The sequence below is a fragment of the Gigantopelta aegis genome, chromosome 9 (assembly GCF_016097555.1).
Source record: "Gigantopelta aegis isolate Gae_Host chromosome 9, Gae_host_genome, whole genome shotgun sequence".
Classification (NCBI taxonomy): Eukaryota; Metazoa; Mollusca; class Gastropoda; order Neomphalida; family Peltospiridae; genus Gigantopelta; species Gigantopelta aegis.
In genome coordinates this window covers 64,633,258-64,648,263 of record NC_054707.1, presented here as the reverse complement: position 1 = coordinate 64,648,263, position 15,006 = coordinate 64,633,258, and the positions used below count along the sequence as shown (strand labels likewise).

Genomic DNA, 15,006 nt, shown 5'->3' with positions numbered 1-15,006 from the left:
GAACTCAGCTGCTTTTGCAAGCTACACGTTTTTAACTGCAAAAATACTTGTTATTCTCTTATTGGTTGGATTTTTGGTCAACAAATTGTTATTGTCAGTTGTGATTTGTGAATTCATCATTATTAGCATAACCAGTGGGGTAACGGGAACATTTGTTTCTTGGGGGCGTTTTGTTAAAATATGGAATTATGCATTAGTTTTACCCATTTTTCACCCAATATAAAAATAAACATATATTGATGCATGTACCTTACAGCTTTCTTTAAATTAAAAAATGAAACCCGGTGGAAATTTATGGGGAAGTACGTCTACACCACTCCCCTGAAAATGTCACCGAGAAGTAGCGGAAGTACAACGAACTATTTCTCAGTGCGGCGGTACGTAGTCGTGCACTGGCTAGTTACGCAAATCAACATCCGGTCTTGAAATAGGCTACAAAATTGATTGATTTATTTATTTATTTTTCATAATTTGCGTGATTTAAAGGAGGGTAATAAATAAAATACCACACTCGTTTTCGCTAAATCATTTTTTCGTGAACTTCCCAAACGTATCTGACCTCACTTTCGTTCGGTCAGATACGTTTGGGAAGTTCACTCGTTTCGTAAAAATGATATCTAGCGAAAACTCGTATAGTATTCTATATGTCTGTCTATAGCGATACAGTTTTGACATCGTTAGTTTTTTATGTGGAATATGTGTCATTCAGCGACTCAATATAATGGGGGGGGGGGGGGGGTTCACGATTTGTATATGGATAAAATTTAACAGTTAATAAAGGAAGGGGAGTAATTAACCGATTTATGAATCCGGGTCGTTTTGCTCTTCAACCTCTTGTCCACATTAGTCCCCGGTATGGCAAGGGCGAAACGACCTGCTACCATAATTTATCTTTGTTGTTAACAGTTTGGTTCGGACTTTAGTTCATAAGTTTTGTTTCAGCTTAAGAAAACAAACAATAAAGTATGTACTTTTTCCACTAAGTGGATTTTTGTTTTCGCCATCGTCCATGCTGGCGGATGTTTTGGTAGTTGATTGTCCGTTCTCAAAATTTCATCCGCCTTTGTGTAAAATACGTAAAGAACAAAGCGCAACCCATTATCAGTCTATTTGTTTCTGCATTGCATTTTCCAAAAAATATAGACAGCACCTTTCGTTTGTATGGTTTGTTTGTTTAACGACACCACTAGAGCATATTGATTTATTAATTATCGGCTATTGGATGTCAAACAGTTGACATATAGTCTTAGTCTTAGAGAGGAAACTCGCTACATGAGTTTTTATTGGAAGCAATTTTTATATGCACCATTCCACAGACAGGATAGCACACACTACGGCCTTTGAAGTTTGATATACCAGTCGTAGTGCACTGACTGGAACGAGAAATAACCAAATGGGCCCACCGACGCGGATCGATCACATACCGACCACGCATCAAGCGAGCGCTCTACCACTCGAGCTACGTCCCGGCCCCCTTTGCTTTAAATGGAATACGTATGTGTAGGGTTTTTTGTTTCTTTTTTTCCTTTTCAAACAATATTTAGTACCATACCAAAAAAAGAAAGAAAAAACGAAGCCTTCTGGGGATTGGCCAACAGGCATTAGCCTGTATTAAGACATTTCAGATAGGATTACCATGGTATTAATAATAATTTTTAAAAATGTGTAGATACCCGTCGTGGAGCATAGGTCTCACTACACAGATCACTTCGGGTGAGAGTCATGGTTCACATATTCACTTCTGGGAAATGGTGAAGAATTAAAACAATATGTATGTCTAATGGTAAGCCTTCTGGCTGTATTTTACCCATATTATTTTGTAATACTGTGCACCGACCTTTTGGGACATGGGTGTACAGCACAAGAGACAGCCTGAGTGAATCGGTTAATGAATCACCTGTTCGGACCGGTACTACAGCCAGATGTGGTCATATAGCAAAAAACTGAGACGGAAATGTTCACAATTTTGGAGTGAATATAAATGCTTATATAATGTATGTTCGCAATGGTGTATGTTGTTAGTGCCAACGAGAACCCGTTCTATGGGCAATCTTCGCTTGAAGTTGGGCAGTTTAACATGGGTTTCAATGGCAGATGACATCTGTGTAGTGAGAACTCGAGTTGTGGTTAATAAAGTAGCGGATGAAGTCGCTATTCTCGGAACCGGCGTGACGTCACACAGCCTAGTTACCGATCATCCGGGTCTTTGGGGGTGAAGCAAAGCCTTAGTGATTACGGTTTTACATAGAATAAAATTATCATATTTTTAACTTTTTGGATGCCTTGCATATTGTCATTTATTTTCTGTAGCTAACACATAGTTGCAGCATGTCTTATGAGTATTATAGCCGCTTGGGTTGTCATATAACAGAAGCGAACAACGGGAATCTGAATTAGTACAATCTATATTTATTATCTATGTGTTTCCGTATAGCTAGTATGTCGATGGGATCTGACTAAAGGCAGGTTGGGCTGAATATCTTTTTTTGTTGATGCAATTTTCAGGTAATATTAATTATAAATTTTAACAACAACTTTGAAATAATAAGATAATTATTAATATTATAATAATTATGTGGGCTACAAAATATATAATTTGTATGTATAATAATAAAATGTGTATGCATGATTCAAGATAATTATTTTTATGATATAATTAAACAACTGCAAAGTTGTTACTTTACAACTTTAAATTACAGTATAATTATTGTCATTTTATTATATATATATAAATATAGATGTAATGGCAACAGTGAAAATGTTGATGTTCCACTAAATACATTCTTTTATTCTTTAAAAAAACCCACCAGTTTTTGAAATAATGAAATGATTTTGTTTTTACAGATTGTGAAATTATCCCATGATGTTGGCCTTTCTTACCGGTTGAATGCAGGCGAAAAGAAAATAGCAATAATAAAATATAGCCAACCCTAGACCTTGTCATCTAAGGGGAGTTATATCTCTCTCCAGCTACCCATCACTCCCCTGAGATTAGTTAAAGGAGAATAATATATGCTCCCTTTGGCATGTGAATATTAATATTTTAAATTGCCCCCCCCCCCCCCCCTCCATAATCTAAGTTAGGGGAGCAGTTAATAACTCCCTTCAGTTATTTTCATGTTACAGTGTACAACCTACTAAAATATAGTGTTACCTCATCAAACAAACATACAAATGTTTTAATAATAGGGTTTAACATGGTATATTTATTAATAAAACACAAAAACTTACCTGAGTAAATAATGCTAAAAAATATATATATATATATATATATATATATATATATATATATATATATATATATATACTACTCAAAAGAATTTAAGGGTCAGACGATATTTTTGACATTATTTTCTGAATGTCAATTATATTAGCTAGACCATAATGTCACGCATGGTATTGTTCCATTTTGACGAAAGTGGGTCTAAGCAACCCATAAATGAATTAAAATCCACTGTCATTGACACTGTCGACTAGTTCTAATGGCGAAAAGATGCTTACATTTGCACGTAAATTAGGGCGAAAGCGAAAGGTCTGCTAAGTGCCCATAACTTGCTTTTTCACAAAGCGCTTCATTTGCACGCTTTGCACGTGTATTCCATGTTCCCAATGCTGAATTTCCGTATAATTGGAGCTTGCGTTCGTGTACGGTGCACACTCCAAATTCGACAATGGTACGACTTCATCTGACTATCGAAGATCGAGGAAGGGCTATTGCTTGGCTTCAGGATGGCAATACGCAAAGAAATGTTGCTCTGAGACTTGGTGTCAGTCAGAGTGTCGTTGGCCGACTGTGGCAACGGTACCAAGCAACGAATTCTGTTCGAAATCGTCCACGTTCGGGAAGACCCCGAAGCACTACAAATAGAGAGGACCGCTACATCACCAATATGGCTCTACGTCAACGCACAACCACTGCACGCCGATTACGTGACACTCTGCGGACTGCGACTGGAACTCGAGTGTCTGATCAAACCATACGCAATCGTCTGAGAGCCAATAATCTACGCTGCCGTCGCCAGGCTGTTCGACCACCACTCCTACCATGTCACAGAACAGCCAGACGTCACTGGTGCACGCTTCATCTGCGGTGGCAACGTGTTCAGTGGGGTCGAGTGATGTTCACTGATGAGTCCAGGTTTAGTCTCCAGTTCAGCGACGGTCTGGTTCGTGTCTACAGACGTCCTGGGGAGCGCTTCGCTGACGTTAACGTTAGACAACGTCACCGGTTCGGTGGTGGCAGGGTCATGGTGTGGGGCGGCATCTCTATCCATCACAGGACCCCCCTCTATGTGGTGGATGGCAATCTGAATGGAATCCGCTATCTGAATGAGATTATCCGGCCATTGGTTCTCCCAGGCCTTCAGCAGATTGGCGGCGGGGCAGTTCTGCAGGATGACAATGCCAGACCCCACCGCGCCAGGGTGGTAACGGACTTTCTCAGACAACAAGGTATCGCCAGGATGGATTTGCCAGCATAGTCGCCTGACTTGGCCCCAATAGAGCACGCCTGGGACGAATTAGGCAGGAGAGTTCGGGATAACCATGCCCCTCCGGCCAAACTTCATGATCTGGGTCAACTTCTTATGGCAAAGTGGCAGGCCATTCCCCAAGAGTTCTTCAGACGTCTGATCAACAGCATGAGGCAACGATGTGTCGAGTGTATTCGCGCCAGGGGTGGATTCACACACTATTAAACGAATGTTCTAATGTGTAAAATCCATGTTTGACAACCTTCAACTTTGACAACATGTCATGTGACTTTCTTGTATACAGTGACGTTTATTTGTGTGTTTTTTTGTAAATATGGAACAATAAATAATGTTTTTGGTGTAGTTTACATCATCAATCTAATCCACTCTGAAACTTACTTGGTTATAAATTTTTGACCCTTAAATTCTTTTGAATAGTATATATATATATATATATATATATATATATATATATATATATATATATACAGTGAAACCCCTCAATACCGGACATCCATGGGACCAAGTAAAATGTCCGGTTTCAGAGGTGTCCGGTTTTCAGGGGTCTGCCTGGACGGAAATACCTTCCGTTCTCCATAAAATAGGGAAAGTGTTAAAGTGTTTTAAAACAAGAACAACACGAATATGTTGAAAAATGGTGCATTTATGAGCATTTAAAAAAATAAAAACATCCATGGGAGTAATATTGAATAAAAAATACATTAAAAAGTCCATAAATTGTCAATCAATCGATAAATCAGCCTACGTTGAGAAAAGTATCCATCGATGTCTGTTGTCTTTCTCATCTGTGTTTAACAATGGTTGCCTGCGTTAAACTTTCTAATTCCTGTACATGCAATAGGAAACGTTCATCTTTCTGTATTGCAAAGTCCTTTAAAATCTGAAGCATGTTCAACACGCCAGGATAGCTGAGATCGTTTCCCGGAACAGATACATCTTGTTCGGATTCGTTGTCGCTTCCGTCATTGGGTATTTCGTCCCCACGGAAGTTGGCCACTAGTTCTCTCTCCCACTCGTTTGTGCAGTCTTCAATCGGCACGTCATCGTCGAAGCTGGTCAAGATGTCAGTGTCCACGTCGGCAGTGACGAGTTCGCGTGCTAGTCGTGATCACGGAATGTCGGAATTGCCTGCTGAGCGGTACCTGTACTGTATGCAGCGGTGATTACACTGATAACAGCGATCTTGAGCATGCGCATATTGCACTAGCCATCGGTGTTCACAGACAGGTGGGCGCCATATTGATTGGTATCAGTTTGATCGTCCGGTTTTCAGGGGTAGGATTTACACTAAGTTCACACATTGGGACCGAATTGTTTGTCCAGTGTTCAGTTTAGAGGGGTTTCCGGTTTAGAGGGGTAAAATATAGTGTTAAAAGATGTGTAAATCACGGGACCGCGGAAAACGTCCGGTTTTGAGGGGATTCCGGTTTAGAGGGGGTCCGGTGTTGAGGGGTTTCACTGTATATATATATATATATATATATATATATATATATATATATATATATATATATATATATATATATATATATATATTGGTGTTGTTTTATATCTAGTCAAAGTGGATATTGCAGATATTTTCTTGTTCTTGGCTAAATGCTATATTCTCCATGTCTGTGTTTTCAGAAAGGAAAACAAATGTCAGATATTGCAGGTAATTACTGAAGCAGTTTGTACACACACACACACACACACACACACACACAGACACACGTGTATATGTATATATATAACACAATTTTAAAGAAATAATTTCCTTTTACATGATCCATGTAAAAGGAATTTTTTTTTAAATTGTTTTAAATACATAGTGATACACATGTACATACTGTACATTTGTTTTCTTTACATGTATAAATATATATGTATGTATGTATGTATGTATGTGTATATATATATATATATATATATATATATATATATATATATATATATATATATATATACATATTCTGACACAAAGGCACACATACATTTTCCCTCTGAACCAAGTAAATACTAAACGCAGTCCATTATTGTAGTTTCAGAGATACAAGTATAACTATTTTGTTTAATACATTATACATTTGGGCTATATTACACGTCCGTAGGAACAATATCTGGAGTGTGGGAGAGCCAAAATCTCTAGTAGTAGGGATAGTCTTGGGAGGGGTGGGGGAGAAGCCATACTCTCGAGTGCCTAATAAACATAGGGGCTGAATAAGCATAGGGTCTGGAAAAATTTCTAAAATCAATTAAAAGTAGGGTGCGGAATCAGCATAGGGTGTGGAAATTTTAAAAAACCCCAATAAGAGTAGAGTGCGGAATTAGCATAGGGTCTGGAAATTTAGCTAAACTGTAAAAATTTACTAGTAATGAAAAAAATTTGGTTTGACGTAAAAATAAAAATAAGTGTTTTGGAAATAACACAAATATACTATTGTTGTGTGTACATGTGTACATGTAATTTAGAAAACAAGCGGCTCAGAAATAAATAACTTGTAGTAAATTCCATAGTATGAAAGAATGTGTTCACTATAAACATATGTTTCTATTATCTAACTGTTACAACTGTGTCACTGTCACACACAATTAATTAAAACTGTAAGTGTGTTTGTACATTTAAATGAAATTATGATAATTAATGTGAGGCAAGATTGCAGCTTTGAAAAAAAATCCAAAAGTTTCATGCAAGAAAACCAAAACAATCAGGGTGGATGACAGCTCACACATGGTCAATTATACAAAACGTAATTTCATCAACTTAATTTTTACCTGTATCATTCTTTATTTTTAAAGTATAGGTGGGGACACTTATGATGCCAGGGGCTGGTATGCATAAATCTCAGCTGAAGATTCACAAACAACTGGTCATTGGCCATGCCAGCTGTTAGTGGAACGCGCCGGAACTGGAACGCGGTTAGGGGATGTAACTCTGCCTAATTTTTCTCGCTAATTTCTAATGAACTATTTGCAAGTGAAAATAAAAAGGTTGAGTGGAATTTGTAATTAAAATGAGTGGAATTTGTAATGTAAAAAAAATATATATAAAAAGAGGAAAGAATGTAGATAAAGTTTGGGCCAGTTCCCCTTATCCTGAAGGAACTGTACTTTATCTACTCTAGTATACATAACTTAACAAAAAGTCATATTTACCTTTAAGAAATCGGTATCCCCGTCTTCAATGTTTGGTGAAAAGATGAAGTGTTGAAGTGTAATTGATTAATTTATATAAAGTGCTTGCATGAACTGTTGCATCGATTTACAGGCGAGCACTCAATCGAACGCATCCTAGGAATTTATCCAACTGAATAAAACCGAACCAATCAATCAAATCATTTATTTATATATGAATCAATATAAACATGGCATGGTATACATTGGACAACATGCATAATTAGAATATAAAATGGTAAGATCAGACACATAGTCATAATAATGATGACAATGATTATATACGTGTAATAGTTATACATGTACACGTAAATGTGTGCAATGTCACTGAGTGTGTATACGTGTTTATTCAAGTTGGTGTTGTAGTAGAGGGTCTGGTAAGTTCATTTTGCCTATGGTTGAACATTTCATAACAGAATTGCCCAACAGTTGGAGTTACTTGTTCTGGGCTGTCAAGAGGGAAAACACATTTTTCCAGTTCAGACAGAAATGTGAACTCTGAACATATTTTTCTTAAATGCATATTTATTGGACACCGAGTCAAAAAATGAATCTCATCTTCTGGTTCTTTTTAGCACAGCCGGCATATACGGTCATTTCTATGGATATTCCTATAACGTCCTACCTCCATTTCCAGTCTGTGAGCACATAAACGTAGTTTTGTGAGAGCATGTCTAAAATTGGTATTTTTTTTAAAATATATTTCAAGTAATTTGCCATTTCATATTTGTTTTTAATATGTTTAAATATTTGCAGCTTTTCAGAGTACTGTAGCTTAATTTTAAAGTGTTCGTAATATCTGTCATCAAGGATTTTGTTTGCGTAGCTAGATTTTGATTTTGGGTGAATTTTAGCGTTAGTTAATAGACTTTTGTCAATGTTGTTACTATCGAGCATATCTTATAAATAAGCATGTCAGCCTATGTTGTGTTGTGTGTGTAGCTCTTTGCTACAGGATACTGCATCATACAATATAGATCTTGATTCTTCTACATTTTCTAGGTACATAAAATATTTACAAATATTTGTATGTATGCTATTTATAAGTGGGTAGCGCCCCAGTTCACTCCTGCAGGCAATGTTAACACTGTTTCGTGGGACTTGAAGATTAATTTTACAGAATTTTATGTGTAATTTTTCAAAGGGTTCAGACTCTAATATGTCAAAGAATTTGTATTGGTTGTGTTTCTTTAGTTTGCCATGCAGTTCCGTGCCCCATACTTCCGAGTTATAAAGTAGAATAGGTTTAATTAGTGTATCAAACAGTTGATTATATATATGTGGGGGTGGATTGACACCAGAGAAAGCTTGGTGTAATCTGAAGAGTGCTTTTGATCCCTTATTACCGAGTACAGTTTTAGTTTCAGTAAAGTTTCCAGCGGAGTTTATAGTGCAACCCAGATACGTGTATGCATTTGTTTGAGAAATTGTATTGTTATCTAGGTAGAGTTTAGTAGTTGTGGGGCTTTTCCCTTTTTGTATGATCATAAAATTTGATTTTGAATGGTTTATATTTAGGTGCCATAGCTTACAGAAGTCATCAAGACTATTAAGACATTCCTGAAGGCCTTGTGGGGTTTCCGACAGGAGGAGGAGGTCATCTGCCCATAACAAATGGGATATTTTTTTCTTTTTGTAGTGTAACAGGTGCACATATAGTTGATTGAAAATTTAGATAATCTATGAAAATGTTAAACATGGCAGGGCTGAGTGTATTACCTTGTTTTACCCCTATATTTGAGGAAAATGTATCTGTAATGTTATTTGCGAACCTAATTGCGACTTCAGTTTTGTCGTAGATTGATTTAACAATGTTGTAGAATTTTTCGCCAATCCCTAGACGTAAAATTTTAAGAAGAAGTCCTTCTCTCCACACAGTATCAAATGCTTTTTGAAAATCAATAAAACATATGTAGAGTCGTTTGTGTAATTTGGTTACATATTTGTTTATTAGGGTTTTAAGAATAAATATGTTGTCGGCTGTTCTTCTACCTTTCCTAAAGCCAGACTGGTAATCTGATAATAGTTTTTTATTTTCTAAATGATTGACTAGGCAGTTATTCAGTATCATGGAGAAAAGTTTTCCTAGACAGCTTGTTATAGTTATTCCTCGGTAATTTGTCGGGTCCATTTTGCATCCTTTTTTGTGAATTGGAGTTATATATCCTTTAGTCCAATAGTTTGGAAATATGCCAGTTTTGTACACCGCATTAAACAATTTAACCAGAGAAGAAAGTAATACTGGTTTTCCGAATTTTATCATTTCATTAGATATTAGATCAAGCCCGCAATATTTGTTATTTTTTAGGCCTGTAATAGCTATTAAGACTTCTTGGGTTGTAATATGGCCGTCAAGGTCAGGGAATATTGTTTGTTCATTTTCCCGTTTACGGAGTTCTTCTTTGAGTAATTGTGATTTTTCATCCGCGTGAGAATTGGTGTCATTGTTTAAGGATTGGAAGTGATTTGTCATACGTTTTACAAGTTCGTTAGGGAGATCGATGTCATCTTTGTTTTTGTTAATAATGTTGTTAATAATAGACCAGTATTCTTTTGGGTTATTATTTTGTATGTCCTCCATTTTGTTATATAATTTTTCTTTTAGGTCCCTCTCTACCTGTTTGTTGGTTTTATGTATTTTTTTCTTTGTACTCATTAATCTTGTTCGCAGGTTAGCATTAAATGGGTCTGCTTTTAGTTGCCTAGCTAGGTCCCTGAATTGTGTTTGGAGTCTAGAAGTTGTGATTTTATGTTTTTTTCTTTTGGGTCCTTTTAGAATGATTAATCTTTTTTGTTGGTGTCATTCTAGACGCTGCAGTTAGCACGATATCATTTAATGAGCTAACAGCTTGGTTAATCTTATGGACAGATATTTCAGTATCCATAAAGTTTTATATTTTGCTAAGCGAGTCAGGTGATAGAAGTTCTTGTTGATACATTGTACTGTTGTCATCATTGATTTTATGTTCAGGTATTGCTACTCAGATAACTACAATGTATTTGTAGTGTTTAGTTGGTCACTGTACATTTCACATTTCCTTTTATTTTGTGTACATTGATTTACAGGTATGTTTAGATTGTTGGGAGATAATGTAATTTTAGTTATGTGTCTTGAGGTTGTTGTTTCTCCTGATAGCCATTCAGTGTAGATTATTTGATGTTTGGAGGTAATTGTTTTCTTCCATTGTTAGTAATCTATCATGGGGGACTACAATTCAGAAGTTATCCGACAACTAAAAGAGGCGGTACTCCAACTTTCATCCAAGTTGGATCGATTCGAACAGAAACTGAATGAGGCTGAAACAGATTTTTTCTCCTCGAAGTCACCACCCTCCACCCCAACACCCACTTCAGACCATTTTGTTTATGCATCTGAGCATAGACTTCCTCAATGCTATAGGTGTTTACAGTATGGTCACATCCAGATGGCATGCAGGGTACGACTAGATCACTCCAGACGATTTCAACAGGAAAATGTTAACTTTCCTGTTTGCAATAATATGTCTGTCAGACGTCGTGGTTTACCAGATGGTCTAGTTGGTGATACTAGTGAGGTGACTGTTAGCATTGATGGACATGTTTGCAGAGGTCTCCTTGATACTGGGTCAACTGTTTTCACTATCGGTGAGACATTTTACAAACAGTTTCTTTCTCATTTGACAGTTTATCCATTGGAAACTTTGTTGGACATTGAATGTGCCGATGGAGAGAGTTTACCATATCGAGGATATGTGGAAGCAACTCTTATTTTTAAGGGTCTTCTTTCAGAAACTCCTTATCATTCTTTATTGCTAGTTGTTCCAGATAGCAGGTACAACAGTGATGTTCCAGTTTTGATTGGTACCAACATATTGACACCAGCTCTTGATGAATGCCGCAAAGAGTATGGAACTCGCTTTCTGCAGTGTGCCAATCTGCAAACTTCTTTTTATTTAGCTTTCAGGGCAATTGTTTTGCAGGAAAAGGAGTTGACTCGTAACAAGTTTAGGTTGGGACTTGTGCGAAGTGCTGCTACCAGCAACATCATCATTCCACCAAACCAAACTGTAACTGTGAGAGGTTACATAGACAGGAAGGTTCCTTATAGGAATGTTTGTGCTGCACTCCATCCTACCCAGCATTCAGTTATAGCAGAACTGGATGTCTCGCCAGCTTACAGTTTTCAGGGTAGCTCTGTGGTGGATGTTCCAGTGGCTAACATCACTACCCAGACAGTGGTTATACCACCGAGAGGTCTTCTGTGTGAACTTCAACCAATCATGATTGAATATCTTCCATTCGACATCACCGAAGATGAGAAGTCCATTTTGGAGAAAATGACTTTGTCTTCAGATATACTTACTGAAGAGGAGCTGAAGCAAGGCATTAGTCTCATTCTCCAATATCAGGACATTTTTTCTAAAGGTGATTTAGATATTGGATTCTGCCCCAGGGTGAAGCACCGCATTGATTTATTGGATGAAATTCCTTTCAAGATGCGGCACAGACGCATTCCGCCTTCTATGTTCAACGAGGTAAAGCAACATCTTCATCAGTTGCTTGCTAGTGGTGTTATCAGGCGATCATATAGTCCCTGGGCATCACCAGTTGTCATTGCTAGAAAGCCTGATAATTCTTTGCGGATGTGCATTGACTATCGGCTTCTAAATGCACGAACTGTTAAAGATTCATATGCACTCCCTCGCATTGAAGAAATCTTTGACTCTTTAGCTGGAAATACAATCTTCAGTGTTTTGGATATGAAGAGTGGCTATCACCAGGTGGAAATACAGGAAGAACATAAACCCAGAACTGCCTTTACAGTTGGTCCTCTGGGGTTCTATGAATACAACAGGATGGGTTTTGGCCTTACCAATTCACCAGCAACATACCAGCGCCTGATGGAAGACTGTCTTGGTGATCTCCACTTGAAGATCTGTATGATCTACATCGATGACTTGATCATTTTCTCCAACAGTTATGAACAACATTTGGAGAGGATGGAACTTGTCTTTAAGAAACTTAGGGAGAATGGCCTCAAGCTTTCACCAAAGAAATGTAAATTCTTCCAGAGTGAAGTCAAGTATGTGGGACATATTGTTTCTGCAGATGCTATCAAACCAGATCCAGGGAAGATTGACAAGATTGTCAATTGGCCAGCATTGACAAATCCAGACCAGGTTCGTCAATTTCTTGGATTTGCTGGATACTACAGAAAGTATGTAAAGAACTTTTCTAGAATAGCTCGGCCTTTAACAGACTTGCTTCCACCTACTAACACGAAGAAGGGCAAGAGGAACAAGAAACATAATTACACTCCTTCTTCTTGGTATTGGGGTCCAGAACAGCAGAATGCTTTTGACAACTTGAAGACCGCTCTTTCGACTCCACCTGTGTTGGGTTATGCCAACTACAATCTGCCATTTGAACTGCACACAGATGCCAGTGGGGAGGGACTTGGTGCGGTTCTTTACCAAGACCACGATGGAGTGAAGCAAGTCATTGCCTATGCTAGCCGGGGATTAAACAAGGCAGAGAAGAACTACCCTGTGCACAAGATGGAGTTTTTGGCATTGAAATGGGCTGTTACAGAAAAGTTCCATGACTACCTCTATGGAAACAAGTTCACCATCATAACAGACAACAATCCATTAACATACGTCCTGACAACTGCCAAGCTGGATGCGACAGGACATCGATGGCTAGCCGCTCTCGCTTCATATGACTTTAACATCCAGTATAGACCAGGCAAGCTCAACTCGGATGCAGATGCCCTGTCAAGACTTCCTGGAATCCAGTCAGCTGAGAGTGTCAACATCCCCACTACTTCAGTGAAAGCCATTTGTTCTGCCAGTCAGATCCACAATTATTTGGAAACTCTTTGCTTATCTACCCATCCTTTGGATGATGTAGATATCAGGAGTGTTGACTGCATGTCATCCAGAGATTGGCGATCAGCACAAATGAGAGATCCCATCATTGGCCAGTTTGCAAGACCTCTAACTTATGGAGAGAGACCATCTCGAGATCGAGTTCCTGTTTCACCAGAGTCAACAACGCTGTTTAGGGAACTTGATCATTTGTCACTTGATAAAGGAGTACTTTATCGAAGGACAAAGATCAATGGGGAGGAGAGGAAACAGCTGGTTTTACCAAATGAATACAGGAAGCGTGCTCTCCAGGGACTCCATAATGATGCAGGACATCAAGGACGTGACAGGACCTTGTCACTTTTGCAAGAAAGATTCTATTTCCCAGGGATGTCCAAGGCTGTTGACAACTGGATTAAGGGGTGTGGCAGATGTGTTAGACGGAAATCGAACACCAATATTCGTGCTCCATTAGTCAGCATCTCCACCAGCCAGCCAATGGAGTTAGTCTGCATGGACTATCTGACACTCGAGACATCAAAAGGAGGTTTCCAGAACATCTTGGTGGTCACAGATCACTTCACCCGTTATGCCCAGGCTATTTCTACAAGAAACCAGACAGCAAGAACAACAACAGAGGCTCTCTTCAATAACTTCATTGTTCACTATGGATTTCCTCTTCGAATCCATTCTGATCAAGGAGCCAACTTTGAGAGCCAGCTCATCAAACAGCTTTGTTCAGTGGCAGGGATAACGAAGTCAAGAACAACCCCATACCACCCGATGGGAAATGGCATAACTGAGAGGTTCAACAGGACTCTTCTTAGTATGTTGGGAACATTAGATCCTAACAAGAAGACTGACTGGAAATCTTACGTCTCACCTCTTGTTCATGCATACAACAGCACGAGACATGAGACAACAGGCCATTCGCCTTTCTTCTTGATGTTTGGCCGCCATCCTAGATTACCTGTGGATGTAGCACTTGGCATGGATTTGCAGCAAGACAAGAAGAACCTGTCCAGTTATGTTTCAGGACTTAGGAAACGACTACAGGATTCTTACAAGCTGGCATCCGACCATATTGACCAAAGCCAACACAAGCAGAAGAAGTATTTTCATGCATAAAGTGCGAGGTGCAATCATCCATATTGGCGACAGAGTACTTGTCAGGCAGTTGGCTTTTGAGGGAAAACACAAACTGGCAGATAAATGGGAGGAAGATGTGTACATTGTACATCGTCAACCTAATCCAGAAATCCCAGTATTTGTGCTGAAGAGAGAGGATGGACAGGGAAGGAGTCGCACTTTACACCGCAACCTTCTCCTGCCAATCACTTCTCTTCCTTTTATTTTAACCGATGAAAAGCCAAGAAAGATACTGCCTGACACACCACCAACGACAACAAGACTGCGACCGCACCTACCAAAGACACCAGTGAGAAAACCACAGTCATCACAATCCAATGATGGAGCAACCCCATCTGGAGATGATAGTTTGTTGGAGGATG

General features: G+C 38.5%; 1 protein-coding gene across 3 annotated transcripts in view; it reads right to left on the bottom strand.

Annotated features, from left to right (window-relative positions):
* LOC121382302 (KRR1 small subunit processome component homolog) overlaps nucleotides 1-5,639 on the bottom strand; it is a 31,893-nt gene extending 26,254 nt beyond the window's left edge. Inside the window, exon 1 of one of the 3 annotated variants that reach the window (XM_041511874.1) lies at nucleotides 5,239-5,639. In XM_041511874.1, the coding sequence (XP_041367808.1) occupies nucleotides 5,239-5,278 (40 nt within the window). In that variant the 5' untranslated portion in view covers nucleotides 5,279-5,639. Of the gene's footprint in view, nucleotides 1-797; nucleotides 895-971; nucleotides 1,050-5,238 lie in introns of those variants that run through there. The other 2 variants (XM_041511873.1, XM_041511875.1) reach the window with 2 other exon arrangements.
* Between the last annotated feature and the right edge of the window lie 9,367 nt (nucleotides 5,640-15,006).